Raw genomic sequence first — 14,904 nt, forward strand, 5'->3', positions numbered from 1 at the left:
GTTTATTATAACGAGAATACCAATTTTCCACCAATCAGTGATCTTTTAAAATTGAAAGTGTCATGAAAGGAAGATGGCGGACCTTTGTGTCGTTCTGTTGTTGTTCCTGTTCATCCCCGGACGTTTTAGCTATAAACCAGTGATCATTTTGCATGGAATACTCGATCGTGCATCAGATATGGAAGATTTAGCTTCGTTTATAACTCAAGCACACCCAGGGACCAATATCACACTGATAAAATTGTATGAGGAACTAGAGAGTTTCACTCCTTTGTGGAAGCAAGTTCCTGCCATCACTGAGCGAATTCGACCGGTTATGCAAAGCGCTAAAGATGGAGTTCATATTATTGGATTCTCCCAAGGTATTGCACCCTTATCATTACAGTATCGCCTTTGTTTCTTAAAAGATCTCAGGTATTTTTTTTATTTAATCGCTTTCAAGCTATGTAGTTACGCGCACGGGTACAAGAATGGTAAGGCACGTGCGTGTCCACCTAGCCCTAGCCACATTATCTTTTTTTTTCAGCATATCATTAACTGAACACTGGGCATAACCAAATAAAATTGAGTGCGCAAATTTTAGAATCATACGATCCAGGATCATGAAGTCAGGAGTTCAGACAAAAAGAGGTGGGTCTGAAACACAGGTCACATTCCACAGGTCAAGACTAAAAGTCCCTGCTCCAATGATGAACAACTAAGCCAAAAGTTACCCCCAGACCTGAAACAACATTTTTCTAGAGTGATTAGGGCTATGAGACACTTTTGGTGCTGTTTACTTTATTTATCTGTGGCATAGTCAGGGATTGTAGCTAAGAATAGTTTCATCTGGTTGAAGGTTGTTTTGAGGCGGTAAGCTCATTTTTCATATGACCCGTACGGCCCCACACGCACGCAATAGTTTTGCAATGAAACCGCGCGAGATGCGAACTAAAACAACTTTGTTGCAATTGCTATATAAATCCCGACTTTTCTGTCAAAATGAGCGACGTCAGCGAACATTCCGAATTTTGTTACCCGGAAAAAAAAGGGAAAAGTGCGGTGGTCATATGAGATAATGCTTATTGACTGAGTTAGGCCGGGCCGGACGGTAAAATATTTGGCCCCCGGTCATGGCGCACAGACCTCGCTGCGCTCGGTCCGAGGGCCAAATATTTTACTGTCCGCAGGGCTCGAAATTGCGACCAATACGGTCGCATTTGCGACTAACTTTTTCCCTTTGCGACTAAAATATCTGGAGAAGTCGCAAATTTGCGACTTGTTGTCACCTTCGTTCTTTCGAAACAAAAGTGTTAGCAGTTGCCTCTTTGCTGCTACTTTTGCTAAAATAAACAAATAAATAAATAAATAAATGACAAAATTATTTTGTTTCTCGCTATGAATTTTCTCTGAAGGTAGTGTAATTGTATAGTAATTTAGCTGCAATGTTATGTGCATAGCTCCATTCCTTCGATCATTCGCCATTTTCAGCAGTTTCTTTACACACAAGTACTGCGGGCTCATATTTTTCTGCTAAACCGCTGACAACACAATGCAGCGCGGCGATTTTGCGACTAAAATTTGCGAAATTGCGACTAAATTTTTGAATCTTATCGCAAAATGCGACTGGATTTTTTCGTTAATTTCAAGCCCTGGTCCGGCCCTCCCACTCAGTCAATAAGTACATAGTTCTGAGCATCAAAGGGACCTGGTAACAAGATTGTTCCCAGTGCATTCCTTAAGATGGGGAATACGGGGAAAGAGAAGACATGCACAGCAGTCCTTAAAATAATGCTTTTTCAATTCATTTGCAATTTTATTTCCAGTATCAATAAATTCTAGTGATAATTCCATATACTAACAGATATTCAATTTTTTGCCAACATATCAAAATAATGTAGAATGTAGAGAATAATTTGGGATCTTCTCAGTCACTTTGATTGACGAACAAAATTCAGCCAGTACCGTATTTACCCGTGTATAATACGCGCCCCTGTATGATACGCACCCCAAATTTGGACTGCATTTTGAAAAAAAAAAAAGTTAGAGCAAAAAGCAAAACTAGTGTGAAAAAAATCCATTTCCTGGATAAGAAAATTTGCTCCACTACATACAACAGTAAATAAGCCTATGTAAAATGTTTAAAAACTGAAACCTTTAACTCGTAGTCACAATCGAACAGCACGTCTTCTCTCGCACAAGATTCGTCATCGACAAGTTCATCTTGTTGTCCGTCCACAAGATCGTCTTGTGTGTGTGTTATCAAGGTTTTTTTACTACTCCATATTTGACAAAATACGACTCAATCATCTCTTCAGGCAGAACTGAGGTCAATCCGCCAAGAATTACTGCTTAATTGGTGTTTTCTCTGTAAATGCTGCTTTCATGCTTTCAGTCACACGAGCTTCGAAAGCATAAACAACCAGGCTTCTTTGTCTCCCCAGTCCCAACACATGGAGCACGCCAAACTCTTCATTCCTTCGGCATCCATTCGGCCTTTCTCTTGGGCGTCGCTGATAACCCTGTGCTTGTTTTCAACTTTAGGCACGGTTTTCCTCTTGAAAATCACCATTGGTGTTAATTTTGATCCATCACCAGCACGCGCCAACACAACAGTTGCGTGACATTAATTTTCTTCTCTGCGGTGTAATCTTGATCATTCGGTTCCGCAGCATATCGAAGATCAGTGGCGTTTTGTCCATATTTCCAGTAACATGTAGTAGGTAGTTGTGTTCTTTGCAAAGTTTTATAATATAACAGTGTGAAATCAGATAATCTTCAGCGAAATTAATGAGCGTTATTTACCAGACCGGCATCGTAAACTCAGTGGAGTTTCGTGGCCATTTTGATGTTTCAGTTTATCGCTCAAAAATGAAGGCTATGTTGTTCAGTTGTTCATTTAAACAGAAAGGTTAATTTATTAGTGGATCTTGGTCAAGCCTTTTACTTTTCAATCAAAAACCAATGCGTCTTTGTTTTTATGCTAATGAGGGACGCGTGTCTAAAACAATGGATTCCGTGTTTAATACGCATCTCAATTTTCGGAGCTGTTTTAGCGGAAAAAAGTGTGTATTATACACAGGTAAATATGGTAATAACCCCTTCCTCAAACGGCGATTTTCGCCAGCAGCCAGCACTTATAGTGACATCCCTGCATAGTGACATGTACACTGACCTGTGGAATGTGACCTGTGTTTCAGTGTATTTTAATAGACATTGGAATAAACTTGTTGTTTAAACCTATTTAGGTGGATTGACAACACGAGCTATTTTAGAGACGATGGATGATCACAATGTTGACAGCTTTATCTCACTGTCAAGTCCACAGATGGGGCAATATGGAGGTACTGAGAGTTTAGGAAGAAAGACTTATGGATCAGCCACTAGGGCTGTTCTTAGACACTTTTTTGCTTTGATCCACGTAACCACCAAATTGTGTTATGGGATACAGCCTATTAATATGCTCCAATCAGTAGTTTGTACCAGGATGAAGGGGGTGGGGGAGGACAATACACAGGAGTATGACTTCATAATCCCTATCTGGGTACAGGGTTGTCATTAGAAGCCGGTAGGTGGCGGAAACCCGCATCACTGAAGAGTGATGTTGATGATAACATCTTTTTCTGAAATCTTGCTATATGCCTTTGAACTTGCTGATAGAATTGTAATTAATACCTACAGGTAGAGAATGGTCATTAAAGACAGAAATTAAGTATTTTTGAACTGATTTTAACATCAATGTCTGGCTAAAAAATGTTACTCAAATATGCCCCAGAATACTGGAAAACACGTCTCAGAGCATTCTTGTCCCCAGAGGCCGCGATTCTTTTGGTCAGCACCAAGAATAACAACCTCTGGCCAGTTCTGAAATATGCACAGTCTCTGTGGGGGTCTATTTTAATAACCGTTGACAGATACTAATTTTTTCAAATTTCTAAGATTGCGCAGACAAGCCTAAAGTTCGTGATTCACGGACTTCCTGGTTTGGGGAAAGATTCAGAAGCCACATGTGTTTGGATAACCTTTCCGCATCCTTTCATTATTGTAATGAAGAATGAAAGATAAAACAACAATGACGCACACTAAACAGATAATATTGAACGCAGTCTAAAGTTTGAACAGATAGAGTGCACGTATTCTCAAGTCAGGGAAATGTACCAACATGGCGGTGCCATTTGTGACTTCTCACGTGAAAACGTTCCTTAAGATATCTGTACGTGCAGCTGAACGCACGGCATGCGAACAGATGAGACATGGATTGAGAACACGGTAAACATGGATACTTTGAACGACTGAATGGCATTAATTATCTCTCAAACCCTCTTCAGGGGGCCTTACGTTGATTTTCATTGGTGGGTGCATTCACACCCGCATTGACAAGGTGTGAAAACATGTAAAATCTTTTCTGCCCAAAAACTCGGGGTTTATTTTTCTTCAAATGAATTTATAGGGTATGCAGATTTGTTGGATTTTTACGAAATTTGGCCAAAATGATCGTCGGATATTGGTGCATGAAAGCCTGTCAGGCACACAGATGATAATTTTTTTAAACGGATCACTGAAGTCTTGATACATTACACATGGCTCTGAAATTTTTTTGAACAGATAACTTGACCCGTATGCACGGCATGCAATTTTTTGGAACGGATCATACATGGCTTACGCACAGCTATCTGTCTGAAAACAGCATATCGTAAGGAACGTTTTCACCTGAGAGGTCACATTTGTCACCAGGATATTTCCTGAAGTTGCCGAGTTACCCTGGAGTGTTGTGATTGTATAATTGTTTAGTTGACATTATCATATCAGGTCTGTGATCCCCAGGATTAGTGTTAGCTTATCATTAGAGATCTTAGAGATCAGAGGGTGGGCAGCAGAGGTTCTAAAGTAGAGAGATTGACATTTGAAAACCTGAGCATTTGATGATAAAGGCATTAAGGACGGTGCCTACTAATTCAAAGATATTTTTGCCCCAGACCATTTTATGATTGTGCAGGAACTGTAAATTTTAACAAGTGTTATTCAAATCCAAAAAGAAAATTGGGGGTAACCATGCATTTTTCAAAGTAATAATTATTGATGAGTAATATTTTGTAAAAAGCTTTATAATACAAAGCAATGTAAGGTGTTCTTTCTCAAGTTGAAGATTAATTATCTCTCAAAAATGCATGGTTACCTCCAAGTTTCTTTTTGGATACCTAGAGTACTTTTAAACCGTGCAAAAATACCACTGTGTCAGTAAGCATCACTGACAGGAAATCCGAGTATCTCAAGATGCGCAATAACAATAGTAGGCACCATCCTTAATGGTAGCCCTTATTATTTACAATGTACATGTACATACAGCTGTACAATTTATTTTATAATTGTTATCAAAAAACAAAACACAGGGCTGAGAACTGGTGCTTTTTAGGCAAACACAAGTGTAGCTTAGACTAATGTTGATGTAAACTTAAGGTTTGTGTGTTTTCTGTCTGCTTTTTAGACACCAGTTATCTGAAACCCTACCTGCCTTCTGTTGCTTACAAGGACATTTACTTGTAAGTAATTAGTATTAATTTTCTTCAACTAGTGTGATTATGATCAGGTGCAGATCAACTGGTGCAGGAGTGACACAAATAATTAGCAACTATTCACTGAAGTGGAGATGGTTTGTGGTGGATGTTTACCAAGCTGCGAAGCGGCGAGGTAAATATCGACCACTAGCCACCAACACTGAGGCGAATGGTTCTTTTATGTACTAAAACAGAGAGATAATAATTTATAGCACAAAAGAAGTAAAAGTCTGCTTACAAGCCAGTGGCCCAACAAGCCAGAGTCTATCCCCAGTTTCCATAGCATGAATAGACTAGGAGTATTTCTATTCCCCCCTGAGTGGGATGCCAGTCCATCGCAGGGTTACCCCCAGCATTAGATTTGCCAGTACCCATTATTGTATACACCTGGGTGGAGAGAGGCACTGTGAGAATAAAGTGTCTTGCCCAAGAACACAACACAAAGTCCCTGGCCAGGACCCGAGTCGAGCGCACTAACCATGAGGCCACCGCTCCTCCCTAGCACAAAAAGGTGAATTTAATTCATTTATTTTTGCAATGATTATGTACAATATTTTCGGGTGCAAATTCCACACAAATTGCTCGGAGGTGAATAGCAAAGGATATCCAGAGTTTGAGTAGCCAATCAGTGCACACATTCAACACTATCCACTGTTTTCATATATAGTAACAAAAATTATTATTGTTGTGAGCACTCTTCTTTGGAACCCGAGCCGGAGGTGGGGGAAGTAATAAGTGTAGAGCATATGGTTCTCCTAGATTGTGATCCATGGGAACCGGTGTTTGTTTGCAGATATTATTGAAACCTGCAAAATGCTTTTTACAAGAAGACACAAAAGATCCAAAACTGGAAGTGGAAGGTCCCAGATTTAATGAGCCAGTTTTAATGAGTCCTTTTTTGACATTCGGCATCATTCTTTTAAACTCAAGACTTGCCATGCATTTCTTTCCTTAACCTTTCCCCACCTCAGAGTGAGATTTTACTGTGGCTAATGCCAGATCATTTTGTTTGCTGAGTGGGGGCACTTTAGGTGTGAATTGGGTAAAATCTGCAGTATTGTGTAATTTATGATATCGTTAATTAATTTGTTAGAGCATTGCTTTCATCTTAAGGTTTGCTGAAAGAAAACCCTAATTTTGCATCATTTCTTTCAGAGTATTTTACACTGAATACTTTCAAAAGATATTTTCTTTGGCGAATTATTGGAATGGTAAGACTGGATAAAATCGTTACTTGTAGTGATTTTATTTCCGTGCATTTCTGTAGGAATACAGACATTCCATTTTGTTGGTTGTGCATTGCCCTAGGCGATTGTGTGCCATGATTTTTAACTTTTTGCCTTTGGTGATTAATAATTATTGGGTCAGTTTATTAACCCATTTCTATTTTATTCTATTCATTCAATTATACATCTTTCTTTGTGAGAAACACTCTGTTGTAAGGGGAGCATATCACTTTTAAAGACAAGGTAATTTCTTTTCACAGATCCATTTCATGAGGACAAAAACTATGAGTATGATGTCTTCTTGCCAGTGGTAAACAATCTTAATTCCTCAAAGTTTTTTAATGCAACAGGTAATAATAAGAACAATTATTATTATTAATGTTTCCAATAAAACAGTTTTTTCAAGGGCAAAAACAGTCATCCCAATCGACTTTAACCCATTGACTTCTACAGCGTAGGAGTTAACAGTTACTCTGTCTAATGACAGAGGGTCAATTTTACTCATCAGCGGGAGGCGTTTTACGTTCAGGAGTCAATGGATTAATTAACAACCTCTACATCCTCTCAAAAACTCAAATTACATGTACTTTAACCCATTGACTCCTACAGTGTAGGAGTGAGAGTTAATAGATGTGACTCTGAGTAATGCCAGATGATTTTACTCATTAGCGGGGTGTGGTTTAGGTTACTTCTAACCTTTTTGGCCTCGAATTTTGCAAAACTTTAAAAAGTTATCATAAGATAGCTCATTATATTTGTTTTCTTCTAAAAAATAAATTATTTGAAAATGTATTTTTCTTGTGGAGTTATTGCAAATTTTGTGTTTTTCGTGACTGAAATGTTAATCCCCCAAGGTGTTATGAGACGTCAACACTCATCAACGCTTTAGACCTCCCGTGCAGTAGTACATCTAGGTTTCTTCACTTTATCGCATTTTGAATTTGCCATTTATTTGTAGTCGATGCGGTTATGTTAAAGGAATGTTCGAAGAGATATCTTACTTACTAGGCCATGAAACGCATGAAACGAGGAGAGAAGTGGAAACGGGAAGTTCTCCCTGGGTAAAAAGTAAGAAAAAGACCTGGACTAAAAAAAAGAAAGATTCCATCAAGAAAACAAAGAAAGCTCAACTTGCTGCAAGCGACAATAGCTAATGATGCAGCGATGAATGCCTTTTCCTGCGAATTCAAAACTGTTTTGTCACAAACCCTCTTCAGGGGGCCTTACGTTGATTTTCATTGGTGGGTGCATTCACACCCGCATTGACAAGGTGTGAAAACATGTTAAATCTTTTCTGCCCAAAAACTCGGGGTTTATTTTTCCAGGAATAGCTCCTCTTCAAATGAATTTATAGGGTATGTAGATTTGTTGGATTTTTACGAAATTTGGCCAAAATGATCGTCGGATATTGGTGCATGAAAACCTGTCAGTCTTTTAAAAAATTCGAAATATTTTTACTTTGACGCGTCTCTGCGTGTCACGAAACGGAAAATTTTCTATTGGTTAACTTCAAAGTTCATTTTCTCGGAAACCAATAAGAAGATCCTAAAAGCCCAACACAGTTTGGTAGCCTATAAAGTGCTCATTGGTATAGTACAGTTTGTTTGGTTGTGCATGATAATGTGAAGGCGAGAAATTGAGCAAAGGGAACATGTGTGGTTTTGAGTTTGTAGCTTCGCACATGCTAAAGAAAGCCATAATAAACTTAAAATTTTCATATGTTCGGATTCTTCATTTTATTACCGTTTCGGCGAAATATATAGTTTGCTGGAATTCTACAGAAAATAATGCAATTAGAAAGATTCCCGGAAGGCACCCCAAAAGGTTAGCAGTAACCTTAAAGTAATTTCTTTTTACATTTTGCTATTAAAACGTACTTTGCTTGTGATTCAACAGTATTAAAAAAGCATTGCTTTATATTTTTGGGGCTTGTTCTCTCTTGGTTTCCTGTATATACAATGTACTGCATGCAAAAAGTAATTAATTTGTTTATTAACTTCAAAACTTGAAAACATGCTTTGGACAATAATTTACATGTATTATCTTTCATGTTATGGTTGGTACATGGTATCATGTCAACTTTATCCTGAAAGCAAGGATGGCACCCATCAAGAAAGACTAGGGTTTGACTTGTAGAGGACTCACAAAGAATTAGGCTTTCTTGAAAGTTCTGCGGTCCTGGGCAAAACTAAATTATAGTGTTATCATTTTCATGATTTATTTGCCACAGTTAAAGAACAATACAAAAAGAACTTTTTACGGATCAACAACTTAGTGCTCATTGGGGGACCAGATGATGGTGTCATAATGCCCTGGCAATCAAGGTAAGCAGAGAGATCATGTATTAAATTCAGCAAACAGAATAAGTTTGTTTACACTGGCTAGCAAGAAGTAAATGCAAGTGTAACCACAACAAGCTTGCTGACAAATAACGAGGTTTTCAGTGGCCCCTTAAGCCACTTAGATGGTGGTTTGTGACCAACATTGCTGGATTTTACCTTTCCTTAATTTATCAATTTCCGGGAGAGGACAAAATGCGGAGCACTACTCCATGGAGTACCCTCCTACCGAGTGCCTAAATGTGTACTTGTGTATAAGCTGTACCTTTTTGCTTAAATTTTGGGCCAAAAATCGCGGGTGCAGCTTATACACCAGACCACTGCTTTCAGAGGGAGTGAACTGGTTTTTAGGGGTCACAAATTGAACAGAAAACCTTAAGTAACTGAAGCTCAAACATATTGAAACCTGTTGTTGATCATTGCTTCCGGTAGAAGTGGTGGCTCCTAAAGGAGCTGTTTGTTTGTATCCTCAGGTTCTAAACCTGAATCTTGCTCACCAGTAGTTCTTTCAAGCGTTTCATTTGCACTTTGTTTGAGCAGTAACTGTTTAACTCTAACTGGCATGGAATCTCCATTCCTCCGCACAGCTGCTTACAATGTCGTCTACGACCAGTCCCCTCACACTGATTTCTCCACTACGTGCAAGAAAATACCACGCTATTCGGGAGAACTGGCGAGGCAAATGGCCGACCGTTTTATTGTCCTTCACTACTTTCACATCATGTTTGCCCATGGGGTTGTTAAACTCTTGTTTAGCGGCAAGTTTTTCCACGTCTTGATAAACATGACATCCAACACATGACATCCATGCGCAGCTGATGTGCAAGCGAACGTTGCCATATCCAGACTTCTTTCATTAAATGACGCATGGTTACCAAGCAAGCGTTTTGCATTTTCTCTTGTGCTTTTTTTCTCACAAATTCTATCGTTTTCATTTCAACTGTGGGCTTTAGCAATGAAGACAACTGTTGTCAGTCACTGGGAATAGGGAAATTGATTAAAAAGAAGCTTTTAAAAGGTATTTTCAGAGTTGATTAACTTAATGTCGCTGCGAATACACATTAGATTTCGTCAAGTTTATTGTTAACGTCTGCGAACAAACGACCGACTTTTTTTACAAGAGTGTTTTTTTGGAGTTCTTATTTTTTCCAAAATCATGCTTGAAAGTTGGGGGTGCGGCTTATACACAAGTCTTTATGGTACTTTATCAACATGGTGAGGCATTTAGATGCACATTACCTTTATTTATTTGGAGTTTTCCAGCTTTCCGATTGTTACTGTTCTATGCAGTTCATGAATTGCCTGCCATCTTGAAATTTCATCGGTATTTCATGTATCCCTAAGCTTATTGTAGTGTATTTATTTTTTGTGTATTTAGACAAAAGTTTGCCCCTGTATACCCATTTGTAATCTGACCGTGCACAAAAAAAGATTTCCCATCCATTCCATAGGGGTATATATATATATATATAGGCACACACAGGTCTGAATGGGTATGCAGTGGTACACACGGTTTTTTATAAATATTTGTCTAAAAATACACTATAATAAGGGATACATGAAATACCTACGAAACTTCAGTATGGCAGCCAATTCATGAATTGCATCAAACTGTGAGGGGGTACTCCATTTGGGTACTCCATGGAGTAGGGCTCCGCATTTTGTCCTCTCCCTTAATTTCCTCAATAAATAATAATAATAATTATTATTGATTTCCTAAATTTCCTTACTTTTGTCACATCAGAGTTTTAGGTTTTTTATGCTATTAAGGGAGGTGTAATAAATTGAAAGAGTACATGTGCATGTAAGTGTAGATGTTAAAGAGATTTCTTGAACATTCCAAAAAAGTAAAACAAGTTTAATCACTCACTGAAAAACTACCCTATGTCCCATTAATCACTCATTAATGTCCCATTAACCCATTCACCCCTAAACCGGCCTAAACCAACCATACTTAGTACTTTACTCTGTCTAACGCCAGACGGTTTTACTTGTCAATGGGGAACCCCCAGGAGTCAATGGGTTAAGGTTTGAGCTCTTTAAATATTAATTTGCAGTCAATTTGGATTTTACAACCCAAAGTCAAACCTAACAGTTGTGGACATGAAAAATCAACAGGTGAGTGTAACTTTCCGAATCTTTATGAAAATGCAAACTTGGGGTTAAAAATATTAAATCAACAGCGCTACAGTTCTTTCTTTAACAACTTTTTGTATCGCAAATTTTTCCATTTTTAAATCCCACTAGCCAGAATTTCCTCACCCCCAAAATCCCGGCAATTTGTGACCCCATTCTAGTAACTCTGTCGGGAACTCTGTTGAAAATGCAACTCCATTATAGTCAACCCAGTCGTGAAAATGCGACCCCATCCAGTGGCACATCCCCATTAGCTCATTAATAGGAAGTGCCCCCCCCCACCCCCGGGAAATAACCTAACCAAGGATTTTATTACCTGAGGAAAACTGCTTTTTTGCAGTCTCTCTTTTCTCTTTACGTCTAATGTTCAACTCAAACTCTATTGTTGACTAATGTCTTGCACTGATTGTGTGTCACATTAGTCACACCTTAATAGTAAAAGGAGACAGCCTGCAAGCCATTTACTTGAATACATGTACATCCCATGAGGTTTTACATGTTCAGCTTGTGTACTATTCAGGGTTTTTCTCCCTCCTTAACATACTTGCTGTACCGGGGGGGGAGGGGGGGTGAGTTTATGAACATCATCATTAACAAAAACAATGACATGACATGTTTAGGTTTATGTTGAAGACACCTTTGGTCTACGCAGTCTAGATGCAAGAGGTTCACTGCACCAATACACATTTTCAGGAGTAAACCACACCCACTGGCACGGGACAAAGAATGTATTTGACAAAGCAATTGAACCCTGGTTAACTTGAACATTCTTCGAAATCATAAAGACTGGATGCTTGGGTCAGCTTTTAGTCAGGAAGGCTGGTATCTTTCAGATTCTCCCCTCCCCCTTAACAATGCTTGAAAGCTAGTTAAGAATATTTTATAACATTTTAAAAGTTCTAAGTAAGTTGCAGATTATTGAGGAATTATTATCTTTTTAATTCATATATTCTGGCTGGCACAATTATTGCATTTTAAAATATTTTTATTTTCAGTCATTTTCTAAATCGAGTTACTAGTGTTTGTTCCATGTTCCAATTTTGACATAACAGAAACGCTTTTGATTGTATTTGTCCAAACTAAAATTATGTTTTTAAGAGACCATCCAATATTGAACTTAAAGACAAATCTAAATACCATTTATTTCTATGGTCTCAACTCTCAAGTTGCATGCATGTGTTGTACATGTACGGTACCATGCACTTATTGTTTTAGAACCAAGAGAGTATTAATGTGCACATAAGATAATTATTTTTTAGTTCTGAGGCCAAATCAGCTGTATCAAAAGAAATGACTTGCATCTGTTATTCATAGTCTGTCTTATGGATACATTGTAGTTGCAAGTCACTTTCAAGCAGTTTTAAAAGCTAAATGTAGAAGAGATTTTGAAAACGTCTAAGATCCAAGTAAGTGCTGTGGTTCAAACTTTTCTGGGTTTTCATTTTTTTCAAAGCAGCTTGATTTTGATTTTTTTTTCTCTAATACTCATTGAAATAATCTGAAACTAAGGGAAAATCAAACTGGAACTGGTTTGAAAATTTTTGAACTAAATACAAAATTGAACCATAACATAAATATTATGTAACGTGAGCAGGAGACATGCATGGCATTTTACAATGGCGGGCCGTACAGAAATCCCATACAGGTTTCCCACTCACAAAATAATCATTCTGTAAGAAATATGGAAATTATACCAATATTGGTGACATTAATAATTATTATGGACTGTATCAGGTTTACCAGGGATGGGCATGTCAGACCTGAATACAAGGAAGGGTTACGTTTTTACAAACATTGGTCGTATAGCACTTATATTTCAAAATACTTAACTATTAGAGGTTAATGTTGAGTGCTAGTTTTCTACCGATATAAACCATGTGAGCGTTAACCTTAAAGTTTGCGTTGAAATATTTCAATCGGAAAACACAAAACCGCCTGTTACACAGTCTGTCTAAGATGTTAATAATGATGTTGATAGGATGTTGATAATGCTAAGAATATGTAGTTTGTATTTATTTTGAAATCAGAGTGACCGGAAAAGCTTTGTTCTCATTCATTTCTTGCTCTTTTTTCGGGAATAGTTTTAATAACAAAGCTTTACAAGCTCTCTGTCAAAAAATTGTATTTTAGTAAAGTAGATAGTGTTTTATCATATTTTTATTTTCATATGTTACATATACATGTAATCACTCTTTTAATTACTCTTTTATGACAATAAAACTCAATTTGGCAGTATTGCCGTTTACTTTCCTCTTTCCTGTCACTTGTTGGGAGAGAGGAAGGAAATGAACAAGATACGTTTCGCGGAACCCCCATTGACACTAAACCATCGAGGTGCCACTTGTCCGATCTTGCCATTTCACTGGATTATTCGCCTAAATCTTTGCGAATTGCCCATCTCAATATTTGCAGCTTGAGGAATAAATTAGATGAATTGAAGATCTTACAGAAACTTTGCAAGTTTGATATTTTGGCAATTACCGAGAGCCATCTGAACAACAAGGACAGGAATTGCGAGTTAAATACTGAAGGTCTCAAGTTTTTTCGCAAGGACAGAATTGGACGTAACAACAACAACAACTTTATTTAGCTAAATATGCTAGTGGTTAGTGGATGGCTTACTCCGCAAATAACTAGAAAAAGCTAATCGAGGCGGGGCAAGCCAAATACAAGAACTCACCTATTAAAAGACAATAAATTTACACAACAACACTTTAACAAATTAGCAATACAGATGACAAGAGTATCGATTATTGATGAATACCCATTAACTAATAATTAAAGGCCAGCAAGTTAACACGCAACTATATTACGCTAGCTAATTAGAAACACAATTTACATCCGAAAAGATGGAGGGTGCGTTCTATATTACAGAGAAAATTGAAGAGTATTACATCGAAACGATTTGAACCAATTCAACATTGAAGCTATCTGGGTGGAAGTTAAATTTCCCTCAACTACAGCTTTACTTTCTGTTGTTCATCGTCCTCCAGACAGTAACGATTTCTTTGCGAATTTTAACACAGTTCTTGAAAGAGCTTGGCTCAAGTCGGCCAATATATTTTTACTGGGTGATTTCAACTGCAATGTGAAGTATTCCTTAGCTCCAGAAGAAACGTCTTTGCAGAATATCTCTACGAAATTACATAAAATAGTCGAGATGTTTAATATGTAGAATATCGCCGCAGGGTGTCCAGTTCCTATTTTTTTTAGCTCATTCCTATTTTCTCCTATCTTTTAAATGAAACCTATTTTTCCTATTTTTTAGCTTTATTTTTGTAAAATTTTCTTGTGTACCCACTTTACATGTATCTACAATCAGCGACAAAATTGTTGTCACATTGACCATTTCTACCCCCTATGCCGCATTTCTTCTATCTTTTAGCCTTCTTAGGTAGTCCAATTCGCCCCATTCCCCCCAAACAATGTTGTAGCGTGATTCCCGGGATATTTAGGTACAAATAGGCAACATTAAATTGGGGAGGGGGTCTTATCAATAATTTAGTTCTGCCCCATTAGCTGCTCTGTTCACTCTAAGCCTGAGGACAGGTGTTGTTTTCCCGGAGCGGAAAACAGCTAAATTGACGACGGTTCACAAGAAAGATGATAAAACAGATAGAGGAACTATCGTCCTCTATCCATATTGAGCTATGAAGCCACTGACGTTGG

At 37.9% G+C, this 14,904-nt stretch overlaps 1 protein-coding gene across 1 annotated transcript; it reads left to right on the forward strand.

Annotated features, from left to right (window-relative positions):
* The first annotated feature begins 55 nt into the window (after positions 1 to 55).
* On the forward strand, positions 56 to 13,480 carry LOC138043964 (lysosomal thioesterase PPT2-A-like). Its single transcript, XM_068890500.1, has 8 exons — positions 56 to 362; positions 3,228 to 3,323; positions 5,465 to 5,519; positions 6,690 to 6,745; positions 7,021 to 7,110; positions 8,991 to 9,084; positions 11,157 to 11,217; positions 11,856 to 13,480. The coding sequence occupies exons 1-8, from the start codon at positions 74 to 76 to the stop codon at positions 11,997 to 11,999; spliced, it is 885 nt and encodes a 294-aa protein (XP_068746601.1). The 5' UTR covers positions 56 to 73; the 3' UTR covers positions 12,000 to 13,480.
* The last annotated feature ends 1,424 nt before the right edge of the window (positions 13,481 to 14,904 follow it).

Source organism: Montipora capricornis, chromosome 3, assembly GCF_036669925.1.
Source record: "Montipora capricornis isolate CH-2021 chromosome 3, ASM3666992v2, whole genome shotgun sequence".
NCBI classification, from domain to species: domain Eukaryota; kingdom Metazoa; phylum Cnidaria; class Anthozoa; order Scleractinia; family Acroporidae; genus Montipora; species Montipora capricornis.

Coding starts and splice junctions, on each gene's coding strand:
- LOC138043964 (XM_068890500.1), top strand. CDS start 74: ATGGCGGACCTTTGTGTCGTTCTGTTGTTGTTCCTGTTCATCCCCGGA. Junction 5,520..6,689: donor GCTTACAAGGACATTTACTT/GTAAGTAATTAG, acceptor CATTTCTTTCAG/AGTATTTTACACTGAATACT. Junction 11,218..11,855: donor TGGACATGAAAAATCAACAG/GTGAGTGTAACT, acceptor TGACATGTTTAG/GTTTATGTTGAAGACACCTT.